We start from the raw sequence: 21,245 nt of genomic DNA on the forward strand, positions 1-21,245 counted from the left end.
GGAGTTCTTACCTTTTCACCACCGTATCCTCGAGATCCCTAAATAAAAGAAAAGCAAATACATTGGATTAGTCACATAATATATTTTAACCATAAAGTGCCTCTGTAGTTGAAATTAGTTCAACTTACTTTAACACCTCTTTGACCTGGACATCCTTGGAATCCTTGAGTTCCATTTACACCAGGTGGACCTCTCTCTCCCTGAGAAAATATGGATTATCTCAGTCTTGAGAAACAAAATGACACATGCACAAATGTTGCATTTTTTGTTAAAATGACAACAGCGAAGTTTCAGGTTGTTCATGATGAATTCTTGTGTTTATGATAAATGTTTTTTTTTTTTTTTTTTGGTATTTGTGAGCAAAATCATTACATAAATAGAAAAGAAACTCCAGTGTTATGGTTTAAATTCAAAAACGTACACATCTGATTATTTAACATGCATTTTATAAGATGCTACCACAACATTGTGCAAATGTATGTACTGTATAGGATCTGTCTAATTATTAGTGTATGCTGGAAAATAAATGTAACTTTATGTGTAGTGATAAGGTGGGCAATTAGAAACTAATGAGAAGCTAGATGTTGTGTCACAGACAAATGTGAGTGAAAAATATGCCTTTTAAATCCTTGTACATATTCATAGTAGATAATTAGTAGATGCTCACCGGACCACCTTCATCACCAGGATGTCCACTGAAGCCTTGACCACCAGGCTGACCCTATAGACAATTAAACATTGACATGAGCAAACACTGATAAATTATATAATTTTCACCTGTGTTCTAGCCTAAAATATGTTGTTTCTCGAAGAATGAATTTGACCTTTGGTCCAGGAACACCAACAGCTCCTCTGTCCCCTCTCTGGCCATTACACTTGCATGGAACAGAACAGCATTCCCGCTCAGCGATGTTATCTTAACAAAAAAAAAAAAAAAAGACAACCACAATCATATTAGAAAAACACATCCATCTCTTTTTGTTATCCCTACATATAAAGTAGGTTATTCCTTAGTTTGCAAATTTAATGAGGACAGTAACGAGGACAATTCTTACCAGTTCTTCCAGAAGTTCATAATCCAAGTCCATGAGGTTGACACGCAGAGGTCGTGTGTACCTAAAGCCACGGCCAAATTCCAAGAGAACTGCATCCTCAAATTGTGGCACTTTCTCCAGGCCAACAAGAATGAAACTACTGACACCTTAAGAAAAAGAAATATTAAAATGTGTTTGGTAACATATTGTGAGATGTCTGAATCATCATCATCAACAACAAACTTTCCAAAAGTATTGGTGAACAGGGAAATAAAGAAACTGAACATACAACCTATAGATATTTGAGTGTATATTTGAGTAATGAAATTCATCAGACATTTCATATCTATAATCATGATTATTCCTACCAGCTGAACGCATCAGATTAACTCGCTCTTTCAGGATGTTATACTGGGCATCTAATCCATCAGTTAAGTGGATCACAACCTTTATGGGTGTAAAACGGCAATTAATTTCATTTTTAAATACAAATAATTGTTCATAAATATTCATATATATATATATATATATATATATATATATATATATATATATATATATATATATATATATATATATATATATATATACATACATATACATATATATATAGTACATACAACATATACAATATGGTTGGATTTTGAGGTTAAAAGTTTCCATGAATGAAAAGGGTGTACCTTGACACTATCTGAAGGCTGACTCTTGAATCTATCAGCATAAGCTTTCATTGTTGCACCGTTTAGAACAAAAGGTCCACGGTTTCGGAGGGCCTTGAAGGGCTCAAGAAGCTCTGTGTATCTGTTGGTGAAGTCCAGCTGAACAGGTTCAGAGGCAGAGTCCATCGCTAGCATGCCCACTTGTATTGAGGGAACCTGACCAGAAGTGCAGCTGATGGGCTGCATCTGGGTAATGCGTTGGAGAATAGAAGTCACTTTCGTCTCTAATGACCTTTGAGCAGCAAAGATGTTCTGTGAAGCCACATCAAACCCGACAAGAACATCCAACTTGCATTCTGCCAGGGAGGAGTTACAGATAGGAATGAATAAAAATTAAGAGTAAATCTCTGTTCAGAGCACTTAAAATATACTTTCACTTTATAAAAAAAAAAAAAATAAAACTCAAAAACCAAACCTCTTGTAGCATCCTTTACTCCAGTGCACAGTCCTATTCCTTGTATGTCATCATCCAGTGCTTGCAAAATCTGCTCATTCAGTTCAGAGAGCTCTTGGAAGGTGCTGGCTCGGGCCACTGTAGTAGCTTCACTGCCCAAATTATTAAGCTCGTCCTCAAAGTCACCCACTCCAACAGCATAGATGCGCACGCCATTGGCTTTGAGAGCTAGTGCCGCTGATTTGCTGTCATCCCTTGACCGCCCACCAGTGACTACCATCAGGATCTGTGGAATTCCCTCATCTTTCCGACTTCCTCTTGCTTTTACAAAGTGTGTTTTCTGAACATGGCGAATGGCATTGCCTGTTTTAATTTCCCGACCTCCCTTGTACTCTGCTCGAGTTATGGCATTGATAATGTCATCCTTATTTTTGTAAGTATTGAGGTAGAACACATCGGTCACATCTGTAGCATAATGTGCTAGACCAATCCGAAGATTGTCTCTCTCAGTGAAGAACAGGTCAATTAAATTGAGAATGAATTCCATAACCTCTTTAAAATTGTCCCTGCCAAGATTGATTGAGCCATCAACCAAAAACACAATGTCAGCAGCCTTGGACTGTGGGAGTTCAGGATCTAGGGGAAATCAGAGAAAATAAATCAGGCCAAACCAACTAACCAACCAATATTTATGGCCTATTATTATACACCCATCATGTAAAGTATGTCTAACATAACGATGACATTAAAGCTCCACGTACCTGTCTCCTCAAATTCAGTGGGAAGGTCCTCTATAATCGTTCCATTAAGTCTGGCTATAAATTTGCTCTGTATGTTTGGAAGATTTGGGAAAGTAGCCACCTTCAGGACGTCATCAGAAGTGGTAGAAATTTGTTCCAGCTGTCTTGGGTCTGCATTTTCTGCACCAATTCCTATACAATTGATTCGAGAGCCTTTGAGAATTGGGCCATAAATAGATACATCAGAGGTTGATCTTCCACCAGTTAGCACAACTAAATGCTGGGAAGCTTGTGCAAGACGTACTCCAGCAGTTGCCTGGAGCTCATTTTGAATGACATACTTTATCGCCTCAGCTAGGTCAGCACCACGTCCACCCATGTGACGCAGTCTCTTAATGGCAGAGATGACAGATTGCTTGTTGTCGTGGGAGTTCAAAGAGAATTCAGTTTGAGGTCTTTCACCATACTGTACCAGAGCCACGCGAACTTGGTCAGGTCGTACATCAAGCTGATCAACTACTTTCAAGATAAAGTCACGAACGTGAGCAACACCGCTTTGTCCAACACTGTCAGAGCCATCAATGAGGAAGATGATGTCCTTTCTTCCAAGATTGAGTGGGACTGGTAAGAAATAAAAATGAATACATTTTCTAATAAATCTTTGCATGATCTATTAAAGCTATGTGCGTGTATAAAAGTAAACATGACATGACTAAATTTGGCATCAAATGCTCTGCTAATTTGGATTAACCTGAAATAATGTTTTTAACACAACCAGAAAATGTGGCATACCTTTAGGCACAGTGGGGGCTGAAATTTCATCAATGTTCATTGTACTGACTTTTGTTAATAGCCTTTGCTCCACTCTTGGTAGTTGCTGGAAGTCTGTAATGGTGTATGTTAGTTCTGGACTAAGAGAAATTAATTTTAGCTCCTCTTCATCGGCATTATGAGCTCCAATTGCTAAGGGAGCAACGCGGCTTGACTTCAGCTGGTTAGCAGGGCCAGACACATCATCATTTGACTTTCCTCCAGTTACCAAGATGAGAAACTGGGGCACACCCTCTTCTACACGGCTTCCAGCTGATCTTTGAAAGATGGTCTTTGAAGCATATTCCAGGGCTTGGCCAGTGTTCAGCTGATTGCCACCTTTGCTTCTCATTCTTCGTATTGCCTGGTGAACTTCCTCTTTAGTGGAGTGCTCATTGAGAAGAAACTCCAGTTTGGGATCATCACTGTACTGCACAACTGAGACTCTCACATTGTCGAGACCCACATCTAACTTCTCCACCACTCGATAAACCATGTCTCTTATGGCAGGGAACTCAGTGCGCATCCTTGTTGTGCCATCAATAAGGAAAACAACATCCCTTTTATCTCCGCGAGGTACTGGAATTACAGTCTCTATGTTTTGAAATAAAGAGATGAAAATTACAAAATATATAAAAATAAATATAACAATAACCATAACAATAATAAATAGATATTAATTAATACACAAATGTACCTTACAATCTGACCACAGGATTCACAAACTGGTGCAAATTTTATACCAAATTCTCAATTCTTTAATTATTGTTTCTACAGAATGTCATATATATTTAATTAGTTTTAAAAAGGACTTTATCAACTGAAGATGTTTTGCTTCTCTGAGTTACTTTACACTTGACAGGATGATATAAACACTTTCTAAGAGCAGCAAGAATAAGGACACAGACTTTTTCACAGACTATGCAAAAATGTTAGCCAGTCATAACAGTGAAAGTTGAAGTCTTAAATAAAAGGCAGCAGCAAAACTGAGCATTTTATTCATATGGTTAGAGACTGTGGAGAATGGTCAAGTATTACTAAATTATAACTGTTTATGATGAAAAGAGTGAATATAGACAGACTTTAAGGAATACAATAAAACATGTCATAAACACTTTCAAACCTTCACAGGCATATTTTTATGCTATCACTGTTGAAAAGACCAACATAGCTGGTGATATACATTGCGCATTTTAGATGCTATTCCCTGCATAGCATGCTAGTGTTTCTAGCAACTTTCTTAATTAGGTTAACAACAGCAAGACTTCCTTGGTCAACCAGCAGTTACAGACCATGCTGGATAACCAATTTCACAAACTTAAAAGTTAAAGAGAACTAAGTTTAACCACCAGCTGGACCAGCATTATCAAAAAATAAGTTGGGAATGGAAATTATGCTGGGCTTTTCAGCAGCATTACCACATCAACCAGAAACCCAATTATGAAATGACTGCAGTTACCTGTAGGGTACACAGGGCGCAATTTGGCTAGCTCCTCACTAGATAGCTCTGTCAGAGTGGTGATGAGTGTGTCCTGAATTGTATATAGTCCAGGCAAGTCATCAACTGTGTAGGCAAATCTGGGGACATAGGATGTCACTTGCAATTCTTGAGTGTCCACGTCTCTTGTTCCTATGCTAAGGGGGACGACTCCTGACTGTTTCAGTGCTGTTGCATATGGTCTTATATTGTCTGTTGCTTTTCCTCCTGAAACTACAACAACAAATTGTGGAACTCCCTCCTGTTTCCTTCCACCACGTCCAGAAGTCAGAACTTCACGACTAACAAAGTCAATGGCCTGTCCAAGGTTACGCTGTCTCCCCCCTCGCTGTCTGAGTTCCTTAATGCCATTTAGGACACCTTCTTTGGTCCTGTGTGAGTTGAGGTATATGTCTGCATATGGTGAATCTCCATACTGCACCACACCTACTCGGATTTTGTTCTCGCCGACATTGAGGTTCTCCACAACTCTACGCACAAACTCCTGGATAATTGGGAACTCTCTACCAACACCTTCAGAGCCATCAATCACAAAGATGATGTCCTTCTTAGGTCCTTTAGACTCTGCTAAAACAAAAATAAAAAAGATCTGATTTAATATAAAATGCTGCTGGCTGGATGAGGGCAAATCTGTAAAACAAACCCAACAACAAGAAGATATGAATATAATTACAAACAGTACAATCCTTTGTTCCTGATCGGTGAATACTTGATCGGTGAACACTTGATTCCACCACAAGGTAATTGTATCAGAAAGTTTTGTATCATCATTCTGTATTTTGTTTCCACCTGGAATTCCCAGATGTGCAAGGTGTCATTTTCAACTGAATTTGAAAACACTGCAACCATGATACATTGTAGCCTTGGAAAGCAACCATAGTAGCACAAAGATTTTGCAATGCAATTCTAACAAATTAATTTGCCAGCCACTTCAAATGTTTTCAGATTTTCATTTTCATATATATATATATATATATGTATGTATGTATGTATATGTATATGTATATGTATATGTATATATATGTATATATGTATATATATATGTATATTTTTGGGGAAGTCGTGGCCTAGTGGTTAGAGAGTTCGACTCCTGACCCTAAGGTTGTGGGTTCGAGTCTCGGGCCAGCAATACCATGACTGAGGTTTCCTTGAGCAAGGCAACGAAACCCCAACTGCTCCCCGGGCGCCGCAGCATAAATGGCTGCCCACTGCTCCGGGGGTGTGTTCACGGTGTGTGTGTGTTCACTGCTGTGTGTGTGCACTTTGGATGGGTTAAATGCAGAGCATGAATTCTGAGTATGGGTCACCATACTTGGCTGTTTGTCACGTCACTTTAACTTTCATATATATATAAATTATTTATCTATTTTTCGAATGGGGGAAGGCAGGCAAATTGGGGTGCTTATTCACATCCCCCACTCCTGATTTGCCTTAATGAATCTTAAATACGTTATAGACAACTATTAGAAATTCTAGAAATAAAGAAACAAAACATGAAAATTTTAAAATAAATAAATAAATAAAAATCTGAAAAACAGACTGAGGTACACACTTTTAATATAAAATCTGATGTCTCAAAAAGCACTAAAATTTCAGTAATTGCAAGAAAAGAATTACACAAACTACAAACCACTGTGCATATTAAAGGAAGAAAAGAAATGAATAAAGAAATACATGTAAAATGTGCTACACAACAGCCACTGGTATGAGGATTTTTGATGTTCCAAAAGAAGTACACTGTCATATGTTCACTCAGGTCATACATTCACAGGGTGGTTGTCAAGGTGCTGCAAGGAAGCTGTATAATGGTTCTTTGTGACTGAAGTAAAAGAACCATACCAATGTCTCTATGATATTATGGACCATACAATGTTGGGCCATCCATTAGTGATAGACTAGATAGAGTCTGGCTCATTTTGTTGAACCAAAAGAGAACAGTATCTCCTTAAACAAGCCACAAACTTTTAGGTAAAATTCAGGTTTTACCATGGTAAAGCATAAACTATGCAAAAAAAAATTAAACACTTCTGGAGATACTTACCTTAGCAGACAGCATAAAACTTACAAGGGATGGGCGTGCGCTCTACAAGTACTGTGGGCGTGCTCTATACAAGTACTGAGTTGAGTGCGCTCTAAATGTACAGTGTTAATGTTAGTGAAAAGCTGCTGTTGGACACTGGGAAGGTCAGCAAAGTCACTCACTGAGAGTGCATAACTAGGCTCATGAGAGATCCTCTGGAGTTCCCTGCTGTCTGAGCTCCTTGACCCTATCCCAAAGATAAGCACTCCCAGCTCCTTCAGGGATGAGGCCGGTGTGTCAACATTATCAATTGACCTTCCACCACTTAGCAGAATCAGTAACTGAGGCACACCTTCTACATGTCTGCTTCCAGAGGAGGAAGTGAAGACATTGTCCCTCACATACTGCAGAGCTGCCCCTGTGTTGAGAGGTCTCCCTCCTTTGTGCCTCAGACCCCTAACTGTGTCAAGCATGTCCTCTTTACGTGAGTACGTGTTCAGATAGAAATGGACCTCTGGACCTCTGCTGTACTGGACCACGGACACACAGTCTTTGTTGGCCTCTATGTTAAATTGCTCCAATACTTTTTGCACAAAATTACGCATTTCTGGGAAATAATTCCTAGTGCCATCTGAACCATCCAGCAGAAAAACCATGTCCTTTCTGGGTGTGGTGTAATCAGCTGGGGGTGGGGCAGCATCATTAACGCCACGGAATGTCGATAACATTCATTAACCTTCAGAATGTCATATCAGTTTACCAACTCATTAACAGTCTAAGCTCTGGCTAACGGTCCCACAGCTCCACAAAACAAAAAAAAAGTGGGAGCATTAAGTAGAAAGACGAGACACAACTTACTTTAAAGTTCTGCCATGCACATACCGGTAAAAGTTGGTGAAGTTGGAGTGACAGGAATTGCAACAGCCTGGACAGAGGCCAGAAGCTGCTCTTGGACATTTGGAAGCTCACTGAAGTCGGACACAGTCAAAGCATAATCAGTGTTGTATGAAATTCTCTGCAATTCTCTGCTATCTGAACCCCTGGATCCTATTCCAAAGGTCAAGACGCCAAGCTCTTTCAGAGAGGAGGCTGCTGCATCGCCACTGTCAGATGCCCTTCCCCTGCTAAGCAAAACCAGTATCTGCGGCACACCCTCCAGCTGCCTGCTGCCGGAGGAGGCAGTAAAGACATTGTCTCTGACGTACTGAAGAGCTGGCCCTATGTAAAGGGTTCTGCCTCCTTTGTGCTGCAGACCTGTGACGCCGTCGAGAATGTCTTACTTTGTCGTGTATGTTTTCAGATAGAAATGGACCCCTGCGTCTCTGCTGTACTGGACCACAGAAACGCGATCTCTATTCTCAGTAATGTCCAATCTCTCCACCATTCTTTGCACAAACTTTTTCATTGCTGGGAACCAATTCCTAGTGCCATCCGATCCATCCAGCAGGAAGACAACATCTCTCCTCTGCCTACGGCCCTCAGCTAAGAAATAAAATTCATGGGTCAGATGGGGGACATTGTAAGGAAAAAAAGAAGCATATTGCATTACACAGTTGGTACTTTGTTATTAATCTTGCTTTCTGTCTTTTTCGATATCATGTCACCTACCATTATGTTTTACAACTCAGGAAGAAATAATTTCATTGTGGTAGGGATAGACGTGCCCTCTACAAAGGCCATGTCAATGTTGCTGAAAAGCTGCTGTTGGACACTGGGAAGGTCAGCAAAGTCACTCACTTTGAGTGCATAACTAGGCTCATGCGAGATCCTCTGGAGTTCCCTGCTTTCTGAGCTCCTTGACCCTATCCCAGAGATAAGCACTCCCAGCTCCTTCAGGGATGAGGCCGGTGTGTCAACATTATCAAATGACCTTCCACCACTCAGCAGAATCAGTAACTGAGGCACACCTTCTACACGTCTGCTTCCAGAGGAGGAAGTGAAGACATTGTCCCTCACATACTGCAGAGCTGCCCCTGTGTTGAGGGGTCTCCCTCCTTTGTGCCTCAGACCCCTGACCGTGTCAAGCATGTCCTCCTTACGTGAGTACGTGTTAAGATAGAAATGGGCCTCTGGATCTCTGCTGTACTGGACCACGGACACACGGTCTCTGTTCTCAGAAACATTCAGTCTCTCCAGCATCCTTTCAACAAAGCCGCGCATCGCAGGGAAAGAGCTCCTAGTGGAATCTGAGCCATCCAGCAGGAACACTACATCCCTCCTTCGCTCAGCTACGGGGTGATGAAATGGAACACAAAGTCACGTGAGCAATCGGCATTTGATGTTGTCTGTAGGTGTATGTATGCTCTGGTCGGCAACTGCAAGCGGGAGACAGCTCTCCTGTCCTTTAAGTCATTTTACAACAAATCCAATGGCCAAATTTTAGTCCTGTCTGCTATAATTATACCTAATTTTGGTCAGAATAAAACTGCCTACATTTAATTAATACGAGGCCGTGAAATAAGGTCAAAATTTGAAGGGTATATTGGTCAAAAGACAAAAACCTTACTTTAAACATACCAAAGAGCGAACAAACAAGTGTTAATTTTGGCAGGCATTTTTGATTTAGTCTTAGTCTTGAGACGAAAATGCTTAATAGTCTTACATTTTATAGTTTTAGTCTAGTTTTAGTCGACGAAAAGTCATTGCATTTTAGTCAACTTTTAGTCACTACTTTTAGTCAATAGTTGCACAAAGTCACGCATTGCTGGGAAAGAATTCCTAGTGCCATCTGAACCATCCAGAAGAAAAACTACGTCCTTTCTGGGTGTGTATCTGAACCCCTGGATCCTATTCCAAAGGTCAAGACGCCAAGCTCTTTCAGAGAGGAGGCTGCTGCATCGACACTGTCAGATGACCTTCCCCCGCTAAGCAAAACCAGTATCTGCGGCACACCCTCCAGCCCCCTGCTGCCAGAGGAGGCAGTAAAGACATTGTCTCTGACATATTGGATAGCTGCCCCCGTGTAGAGGGTTCTGCCTCCTTTGCGCCGCAGACCTCTGACACCGTCGAGACTGTCTTCCTTTGTCGTGTATGTGTTCAGATAGAAATGGACCTCTGCGTCTCTACTGTACTGGACCACAGAAACGCGATCTCTATTCTCAGTAATGTCCAATCTCTCCACCATTCTTTGCACAAACTCTTTCATAGCTGGGAACCCATTCTTATTTCCTTCTGATCCATCCATTAGGAAGACAACATCTCTTCTCCGTCTATCACTCTCAGCTATGAAAAAATATTGAAGAAATCGGGAAGCATGATACATTCTATTTTCAATAGCAATGTAAAAATAATAAATAAAAAAAATAAAACATGTTGTTGTTCCTTCAGTAAACAACCTTAAATTATTTTACAGAAAAATTTTGTTTTTTGAAAACGGATATTTACCGTAAACATTTTCTGTATTTTTACAGTCAAACTGCTGTAGAAAGAAAAAAAAAATCTCATAAAAAAATCTCGGTTGAATGTTAAACGAATGTATAAATCTGTATAAAAACTTAAAAATATTGCAGAAATACCTTAAAATTACATAATTAAAACAAAGACTTCTGTATTAATACAGTATTATTTGATATATTTTTAAGATAATCCAATCCTTCTACAAGAACTCCTTGTCAAAGTAAAGACTTTTCTATGTAAAACACATAGAAAATGTCGTATAATTACCTTCAGATACCTTAATTTAAAGCCCAATACCAGTATATTGATCGATTTAAACTTTAATTTTATGTCATTATTCAATCTATTTACAGTAAATTCCTGTTAAATATTGGTTTTATCCTGTACAAAAAAAACAAGATCTTGTGATATTAAGTTTCGGAAACATATTTTTAACTTCTATTGCTTTATATAAACATTATTTGACGGTAATAACAAGCAACTCTCCAATATTTCTACATATTTTTACCATTTAAATACGGGGGTTTACTTTATATAAACATTATTTGACAGTAATAACAAGTAACTCTCCAATATTTCTAAATACTATTACCATTTAAATACGGTAGTTTACTTTATATAAACATTATTTGACAGTAATTACAAGTAACTCTCCAATATTTCTAAATACTATTACCATTTAAATACGGTAGTTTACTTTATATAAACATTATTTGACAGTAATTACAAGTAACTCTCCAATATTTCTAAATACTATTACCATTTAAATACGGTAGTTTTTACTTTATATAAACATTATTTGACAGTAATTACAAGTAACTCTCCAATATTTCTAAATACTATTACCATTTAAATACGGTAGTTTACTTTATATAAACATTATTTGACAGTAATTACAAGTAACTCTCCAATATTTCTAAATACTATTACCATTTAAATACGGTAGTTTACTTTATATAAACATTATTTGACAGTAATTACAAGTAACTCTCCAATATTTATAAATACTATTACCATTTAAATACGGAGGTTTACTTTATATAAATATTATTTGACAGTAATAACAAGCAACTCTCCAATATTTCTACACACTTTAACCATTTACGTACAGGGGATTACCTTATATAAACATTATTTGTAGTAATTACAAGCAACCCTCCAATATTTCTACATATTTGTACCTTTAATGTATGGGGCTTTACCTTATAAAAACATTTTTATTATGGTAATTATAAGCAACTTCCCAATATATCTATATATCTACATACGTTTACCATTAATATATGGGGGTTTACCTTATATAACCAATATTTGACAGTAATTACAAACACCATCTCCAATAACTTTACATGCTTTTACCATTAATGTACAAGGGTTTACTTTAAACAACATATTATAGTGATTAAAGGCAACTATCCAATAAATCTATATACTTTTATACCATCAATGCATGAGGTATATTTTATATAAACATTGCTTTATACTAATTAAAATCAACTTTCCAATATATCAACATGACATTTACTCAATGTATGGGTTCACTTTATATAAACATTAATGGACAGTAATTACAAGCAATTCTCCAATATATGTAAAAATACACATGTTTATTTTATGTAAACAATATTTGATAGCAATTACAAGCAACTGTCCAATATATGTACATACTTTTTCCATTACGGCATGGGGTTTACTTTATATAACCACTGTTTCACAGTAATAACAAGCAACTCCGATATATACAGACCTTCCTTATAAGTGCATGGGACTAACAACTTTATATGAACATAATTTGACAGTAATAACAAGCAACTCCAATATATCTACAGACTTTTCTTATTAGTGCATGGGATTTACTTAATATAAACATTATTTGACAGCAATTACAAGCAACATTCCAGTTTATGTCCACACATTCCCTATTAGTATATGGTGTTTTGAATGTACAAAAACCGGAAGGTCTATGTTAAGAGCATTTGCATCAACAACTTTTTCACTAAATACATACATTTTTCTGACATTTTACAGCAATGTCCCATCCTTTCATTGCAGATCCCCATTTGAGATGTATATTTCCCCTCGAAAGAAAAATGTTAAGTCATGTGAGTGATTCCTTTCAGAGTGAACACAGTGAATCTGACTGCAGTAAATGTGAAAGTTTGAATAAAAGTGATGTTAATTCAGCCAGCGCACATACCTGTATTTACTTCCTATTTTCGGTCGAAGTCCACAGTAGTCAATTGTCGAGTTCTCCACTGTTGCTTAGTTACTTATGATCACGCGTGTGAACTCGACAATCGACTTCTGTGTACTTCGACAGGAAGTAAATACAGGTATGTGCTAGGGCTGGGCGATATATCCAACAATATGGATCATGCGCATCTAGTCAGTAAATCTGGTTCCGTGATTACCGCTAAATCGCCATCACCTGCTTTCAAATGGAGCGGCATTTAATAGACAGAGCCGTAGATCACTGACAAGCTACGCAATATCGCATTCATTATCCCAGATGTATCGCCTTCGATAATCAACGCGATATTGCGTACCTTGTCAGTGAACTACGGCTCTGTCTATTAAATGCCGCTCCATTTGAAAGCAGGTGATGGCGATTTAGCGGTAATCACGGAACCAGATTTACTGACTAGATGCGCATGATCATATCGTTAGATATATCGCCCAGCCCTAATATGTGCGCTGGCTGAATTAACATCACTTTTATTCATATCTTTCACATCTACTGCAGTCAGATTCACCGTGTTTACTCTGAAAGGAATCACTCACATGGCTGGGCACTTGTAATGACACATCAAGGATGTTAAGAGGCTAAAAGCAGGTTTAAAACTTGCCCCATTTAAGTCAACAGGGTGCAAATTTTAAAAAGAGGATAACACAGTGTAGGCAACACCAATTTTTGTCGTTGTTCTCTGTACTGACAGCACTCCAAATTTACAAAAAAAATTAGCTCAATGTTAAAATTGACCGGAGTTCTCCTTTAACAAGCGGCTCCAGATTTTACACGTGATAACATCACAGTTTGAGTCTTCTCTAGTTTGTGGCTTTGGGAGAGAGTAGCTCATGTTCACAACAGAATAAGGATAAATGCCCAAAAAGTTTATGGGGTTAGATTTCGGTCACAATTCTGCGTGCGCAAGATCACATTTTGAGCATGCGAATGGGCATTTCGCACGTGTGTGAACCGAGTTTTGCGGAGAAATATCTGTCTCTCAGATAATAAAATATTTCGAGCGTACAAAAATCAATTTTGCTTTTAAAATAAGTATTTGGATGTGTGCAGATGTTCTCCTTCGCATGTGCAAAGTTTTACTTTCTTGCTCCTCTCATACCAGCCCTGAGTGCTCTCTAAGCGCAGACAGCTCGCTTGCTCAACACAACCCAGCGTTACAATATGCCATAATTCCAGCCAATCAGAGATGAGGCTGCTAAATTGTGATTGGCTGGCTTGACAATCGATCACAAGACTCCCTGCATCACCGACCGTGGAAGAGGAAAAAAATACATGGTGGGAAGATGTTTGTTTAATTTGTTTAAAGGGTTAGTTAACCCAAAAATGAAAATTCTGTCAGTAATTACTCACCCTCATGTTGTTCCAACCCCGTAAGACCTTCGTTCATCTTCGGAACACAAATTAAGATATTTTTGATCAAATCTGAGAGCTGGATCACTCCACCATAGACTTCTATAGACGTTATAACTTGCTGGCCCAGAAAATGTATTAAAGCCATCTTTAATATTTTCCAAGTGACTACAGTGGCTCAATCTTAAGTTTATAAAGCGACGAGAATACTTTTTGTGCACAAAAAGTAAAAAAAATAAAAATAACGACTTTATTCCACTATTCATTCCCTTCTCTCTGGGCCTCGAATGTTTTCACGTAGTGCGATAGCGCAGCACGTCTGTGTTGTACGTCACCCGCACCACACACATGACCAGTGTCGGCCAATAGTGAGCCTACTCACACTACGTGAAAAGACTCTACAACACAGACGCGCTGCGCTATCACACTACGTGAAAAGACTCGAGGCCCAGAGAGAAGGAAATTAATAGTGGAATAAAGTTCTTTTTTTTTTTTTTTTTTTTTTTGCACAAAAAGTATTCTTGTCGCTTTATAAACTTAAGATTGAGCCACTGTAGTCACTTGGACTATATTAATGATGTATTTAATACATTTTCTGGGCCAGCAAGTTATAACGTCTATAGAAGTCTATGGTGGAGTGATCCAGCTCTCAGATTTAATCAAAAATATCTTAATTTGTGTTCCGAAGTTGAACGAAGGTCTTACGGGGTTGGAACAACATGAGGGTGAGTAATTACTGACAGAATTTTCATTTTTGGGTGAACTAACCCTTTAATGGCTTGAACACTTCAATTTAAGTTCAAATGTCAAATCAAATCGTACTATTACTGTACATAATGGCATGTCCCAGTGTTTCCTACACCTCAAGTGGTAGTTCTAACTCCTTTCTGAACTTCAAGTTATTTAATTAACATTAATGAAATATAAATGTGACCGAGCTGGGGTCTCAAATGTTACACATTTTCAGAAATGAAGATGGACAGACTTTTCCCCTTTTAATGAGATAAGTGTGTAAAAACGGTACATCACTCGCATCAGAATAAAAAAAAAGCCATCAAATATAGGCCTACGTAGAAATGCAATGTAATAACGTTAAAATAATAATCTACTTCATATCCTTGGAATTATTTAAACAAAAACATTCACTGCAGAGATTTTCTATAAAATCAACTATCGTACAAAAAATATATACTGTATTTTCTTATATACTATTTAGGATGGATAGTGTGCACATTGGGATGCAGGCTTGTTCCCCTCAATTTGATCTGACATCTGAAAAATACAGCAGTGATGTGGATATTAATCATTTTAAAATGTGCGCTTTATGTGGGTCTTTTCCAGGAGTATGACGCGTTGATGAAGTATTAGACATGTATTTGATATTTGTTTTAGTTAAATTAAATGTTATATTAATTAAAGGTGCTCTAAGTGATGTCACACGTTTTTTAGGCCAAAACATCTTTTGTCACATCCTGCAAACATCTCCTCACTATCCGCTAGCTGCCTGTCCCCTGAACACACTGTAAAAAAACACGGTCTCTCTAGACACCACAGGCTCCACAAACAACAAGAAAAACAAACTGGGCACACCCGCACCACGAAACATAACAAACTGTTACAGCCAATAACCGACAAGAAAGATTTGGGGCTGGGGTTTGGGGGGCTTAGTGCACATACTAAAACGAGGGAGGGTCTAGCTAGCCTCTGTTTTGTTTGACAACAATTCGAACGTCAACAAGAAGTTACGACTCCCGGCATCGCTAAGAGCACCTTTAAGTATCTGTCTTTACATTCTGAGTAATGCTGAAACGTTTTAACTTAAATCAAGAGACAGCTGTATGTGGGTCGCAGGTGTGTGTGTCGCATTGAACAGTACATCGCGGCAGTTGTGTGTGGCCTTGCTATGCTGACCAGCAGCATTGAGGGGTACTATCTCTGGGTATGATCTGCAATGGAAAATGGAGCACGGCCAGAGCAGGTACTGGTAATAGAAAATGCACATAGGCTTAAAACACGGTCAAGTCCTTCAGTCAAAAACAATAGAAGCTAAGTTCTTTCCAGTTACAAACAAACAAGTTCATATATAATCAGTATTAATATACAGATGTGAATGTTCATTTGGCAGATTGATATTCACCCACATCCTTTCAGAATTCCAACAATGGCTATGATCCTCTGTAGTGACTCTCACCAGGCCTTGTCCTGAAAAATAGATAAGATGTATCATGCTTGTAAAAATTCCTACACATCAACAGTGGCCACATTGTTTTGTTTTCATCGGCAGAGAAGAGCCATTAGGTTGCCGCTTAACAATAATTGCAGTTTGGAACTTGAATGAAAATTGAGCATGAACAAACTTTGCCTCTATTACTGCTTCTAATGCAGGAACATTAAGGGGTTAAAATTTCTTAAAAGGGTTCAAGCTGCTGTGTAAATGTGATCAACAAAATCTTAAAACCACTTGTAAAAACTGACTGTAATCAAGTGTGATTTTGGCACAAACCTTTGGCAAGAGACTGAGTTTAATTATTCTGACTCGCAGTACAATTATTGAATTTAGAGATGGGTCATGATTTTCGAATTTTCATTCATTGTCAAATGGAACAGTTTGTTATTATTGCAGAGTTTATAAAGTAAATTAAAGAGTAGAAAAGGTAAAATAATCTTCACATGTATTAAGCTGGAACCAACAAATGTTTTACATGAGGAATTACTATTATCAAAATAGTTATCCCTTTAAGTATTGATGGCATGCACTTCTGTCCATACAAACTCCGCTGTTCTGCGCTCTAGTCAGAGATTACTCCAGGAACACTTTAATAGGCCAAGAAGAAGCAAATAAATGTATTAAGTATAACGAGGTTAGGTTCCTTCGACTGTCCATCCTATTAAAAATGGCCAAAAGAGTATTGTATTTCGCCAGATTTAATAGTGTAAACTATATTGTATATTCAAGCACGAATGAGAGAACCGTTTCGAGAAAACAAATACAGCAGAAAAAAAAAAAAAGAATATTCGAATGTCAAATTTTCAAATCGAATACCAACCCACTGAATGAATATTCTAGTCCAGCCCTATCTACAATATTCAATAATGACAGTAAAGTAGACCATTCTAGGTCAATTTACTGCAGTAATTCCTCTCTCAACCAGTAGAAAATGCATTGAACACCTGACTATGCATGAAAAAAAAAAAAAAAAAAAAGTCATAAACCGGAAAAACCGGCATATTTTTAAAAAAAACCGCCGAGAACTAATTCAGCGACTTACTTGTCAAACACTCACCCAGAAGTTGTTGAAGTAAGTTAACTAGTCCAATCTGTCAAAAACTATGGATAAGGAGGACATGAAAGTTCATGTTAAATCGTTATTTTCACTCACGATGAGTCTGGTTCACTATAAAGGAGAACAAACTTAGTCAGCTGAGAAAGTTAAAATCCAGGCATGTGTATAACTAGGAGGTAACGTTACGTTACGCGCAGGTTACAGGTAAAGTATTTACGTTACCAGTAATTTAACGTTACTTTAATGGTAGGAGCAACGTAGCGTTATAAAGTTTCCTAGATTAATAGTATTCGTATCAAACTAACGTTAATGTTAACTGACTGAATGTGCCACTGCTAACGTTAAGTTAAAAACAAACTGCCACTGAGACAAGTCTTTGTCAGGTCCTAACTTAACATTACGTTAACTAAGTTAAACCATAGACTGTATAAAACAAGGTTCCAACCTGCAATAGCCTTTTATTTAACGTTAACTTAACTGTTACTTGTTTGCAAGAGGCAACAGTAACTTGTAAGATGTAACGTTAAGTTAACAGCTAACGTTATTAAATTAATGTTAGTCAACCACAGGTATTTAACGTTAATGTTATGATGGCTGATGCATGTTTCACATTCAGGGCTAACGTTAATAACGTTTTAACTTTATTAGGACCGGCATGATGTTACATTTGCTAAAGCTAGACAGACTTTTATAAGGTTAATACATAACATAACGTTACAAACGGCGAGTTTTAACGTTAGCCCTGCTGACTCGACATAATGTTAACTTACATATTAAAATTGTAAAATGTATTTTAAAAAAAAGCTGCCGCACTTAACAAGCACTTTTGACATTGTGAGGAAACATATAAATATATATATTATTTATATGAAATTGATTTAAATTGTAAAAACGTTTGCCATTATTACATTCACACAACATGAACTGAGTAATGTCATCTTTGAGACTGTTAGTTATTACATGATTAAAAATGTAAACATACACTTAAAGCATGGCAATCCCATCAGAAATGTGTATCATAGCAAGGGAAGCACACAAAAAAAAAGCCAATTGGTACACCAAAATCAAATAACCCTAACCCCATCAAATAATTTTACCTGCAGCCGCATTTATCCTATTATGACACGTCTGAGGGTCTTTCCCTTAATGGTGTCCAGTGATTAAAGAAAGGACTGATGAAGGTGACATGAATCTCCCCTTTCAGTGCGCCACTTCAGCAGAAGAAAGACAAAAGGACAGAAAGTTACTCAGATTTTCTATCAGTAACATTATGAAAATCATACTTAATACTACGCTAGTGTAGGTTTTCGAACAGTACGTGGGTAAAATTGACTTACGTTGGTGAATCATGGGTCTTTCTGTTGGGTGTTCTCCCCCGATAAAAATCTTATTACAAAGCTTGATCTAAAAAAAAAAGTATAAACAAATATCTTTTCAGTATCGTTATCAGTGTTTGAAGAGGTTATGTAAACATACTTCTAAAGAATAAATTACGGTTTTATCACTTTGCACATTCCCACGCTTTTTTTACGTCTCATGCGTTTGAGTTTTAAACTAACGTTAGCTGACAACATAAACACATAACGTTAACTTACCAACAACAAAACACAGCAATGTCAGATGGTACTAACACATGAAATACGTGCTAATAACGCTACGCTAATAGTGAAGCAGTACAAAAACACACACAGATAACTTATTTATCTTACGAGGCTGCAGTAAACGTTAAGATTCTTACCAAATTACCCGTGTCCCTAAACGTTAATGTTAGACTGTTAAGGACTGAAAAATGTTTTCTTACCTGATATCGCCAGTATTTACAGACCACGTACGACCCCTTCCTCTGTTCACATTCCAGCTTTTGATCTTCATTGTCATATCAACTAAAATTCGCTCAAAATGTAAGAATTCAACAGGCAGATATAAAATAATCCAGGTCTGACCGAGTAATCAACGCAAAGCAGCTGCTCCGACCGAGAGTAACGGACATATTTTCAAATTTAAAATAGGCGCGCAGAGCCGCGCACATTCTCATTGGACAGTTTCCTGTAAAACAGACAGATTAACCAATCATGCTCAAAGTAAAACGGCGAAACAACCAATAACAATAGCAATAGTTTGCGCGAGTTAACAGACAGCTGTGTATTAAGTTTTATTTGCAGTCTGTATTATTATTTAATTAATTGGTCAAATGACCATGACAGTGTATGAATACAAATGTAATAATGCAATGTAAACTGTTAGGCAAGCGGACAAAATTGTAAATTCACACAAAAATCACATAAGGCAAAAGGTTTCTGCTGCACTGCTCTCTTGAGGGTTAAACTATTATTGTTAATAATGATAATAATTATATTTTAAAATATACATTGAAGAGCTGTTATGATCAAAAAATCATTAAATGCTAATTAATTATCATAATAATACGTTAAAAGGCAGAAACACTTCTAAATCAACGTTGAATTTTTTACAAGATCTGTACGTCAACATAATGTTTTCAACAACAACATAACCTATCTATATTTATGTTGTATGTTGTTGAAAACATTATGTTATTTCAACGTACAGATCTTGTAAAAAATTCAACGTTGATTTAGAAGTGTTTTTGTTAACCTTTTTCAACCATGATGTAGCATTAAATGTTATTTCAACATTGTTTCAACGTTGAAACAACAACTGAAATTATTTCAATCATATTTCAACGTTGAAGGTAGGTCATGTGCCGGTTGGGTAAATATATTAAATTACCTTTAGTGATATCTAAAGCACAGAGACTAGAAAAACAATTTCGATGTTTGTTTACACGGTTGTGTAATGTTTCAACCATTTTAATGTCTACAATTCCTTCACCCCCAGTTTACCAAAGCTCAAGTTTATGCTACAAGAGCCTTAGTTGAACTGTTGAGCCCCAGAATAAATTCCTAGTCTATCACACATTGCTCACCTATTGTAAATTAAAAATATATAGCGCCCCATTGTAAAGCTTTATTCATAGTGTGGCTGTTTGTTCCCATCAACCGAGGCCTAATGATTTCACTGCAGTGAGGGCCTTGAATTTTTTTGAATATAGACTGATTTTGTGTCTTAATGCTTCAACGTTTTTAAAGTGGACATGTGTCAATATAGTCTATGGTCAATAGGATAACAGAAAAAAACACTGTCAGGGCAGCATTTCAAACAGACAAAAAGGACAATGTCCTTAAAAGCCAAGCCAAAAGAGGACATATCAGCACACCCCAGCAAACACACAACACAAAACAACATTAATACAAGAATAAATATATTAGTGTCCAGCATTCTTGAGCCTGGTTGTCTTGCGGAAAAACTGTCCCAAAGCATGATGATCAGAGATTTGAGGCTGCAGCACCACTTGCCAGACAGCAGCAGCTGAAACAGTCCACGGGTGGGGGCTGAAAATGTTGCCACTCAATTTTTTCTCTGCCACTTATGAAATTTTTACAGAACACTTCAGAATTGTAAAAACTGAGTAAGCGCCTGACAGTAGAAACACTGGATATATGATGCATAAACAATCACTGACTATTCTTGATTTAAGAATTTATATTAAACTTAAGCTGTGCAATTATTTCCTGTACAATAACTGTATATTTAGTTACACTGCAACAATACCTCCTGCTGTATTCATCCATCTTTCAAGGCAATATTTTAGATCTGTGTCTGTAGTATAACACACAGTAATTATTGTTCAATTTTTATTTACAGCATATCTGCATGAAAGGTGGCCTACATAGCTG

The 21,245-nt window shown here is 37.5% G+C and overlaps 2 protein-coding genes, 1 long non-coding RNA gene and 1 pseudogene across 9 annotated transcripts in view; all 4 read right to left on the minus strand.

Moving 5' to 3' along the window:
- LOC109062490 (collagen alpha-3(VI) chain-like) overlaps nt 1–21,245 on the minus strand; it is a 59,798-nt gene that overhangs the window by 15,711 nt on the left and 22,842 nt on the right. The window contains 11 exon segments of the mRNA XM_042763642.1: nt 12–38; nt 129–200; nt 668–721; nt 825–917; nt 1,056–1,201; nt 1,403–1,481; nt 1,715–2,049; nt 2,169–2,783; nt 2,909–3,508; nt 3,680–4,291; nt 5,157–5,762. Coding sequence (XP_042619576.1) covers nt 12–38; nt 129–200; nt 668–721; nt 825–917; nt 1,056–1,201; nt 1,403–1,481; nt 1,715–2,049; nt 2,169–2,783; nt 2,909–3,508; nt 3,680–4,291; nt 5,157–5,762 — 3,239 coding nt within the window.
- Nucleotides 8,075–8,761, minus strand: LOC122146116 (annotated as a pseudogene).
- LOC122146117 (collagen alpha-3(VI) chain-like) lies at nt 8,833–9,375 on the minus strand. Its single transcript, XM_042763646.1, has one exon. It carries the CDS (start codon nt 9,373–9,375, stop codon nt 8,833–8,835), a length of 543 nt encoding a protein of 180 aa, XP_042619580.1.
- LOC109108908 lies at nt 15,896–19,617 on the minus strand. 7 transcript variants are annotated; one of them, XR_006160807.1, is made up of 5 exons: nt 19,292–19,617; nt 18,828–18,894; nt 18,588–18,701; nt 17,491–17,534; nt 15,896–16,408 (listed from the first exon to the last, which is right to left on the minus strand). It is a non-coding gene; the product is annotated as an uncharacterized LOC109108908 (long non-coding RNA). The 7 variants fall into 7 exon arrangements; XR_006160810.1 differs by having other exon boundaries at nt 17,476–17,534; XR_006160805.1 differs by lacking the exon at nt 17,491–17,534.

Source organism: Cyprinus carpio, chromosome A9, assembly GCF_018340385.1.
Source record: "Cyprinus carpio isolate SPL01 chromosome A9, ASM1834038v1, whole genome shotgun sequence".
Lineage (NCBI taxonomy): Eukaryota > Metazoa > Chordata > Actinopteri > Cypriniformes > Cyprinidae > Cyprinus > Cyprinus carpio.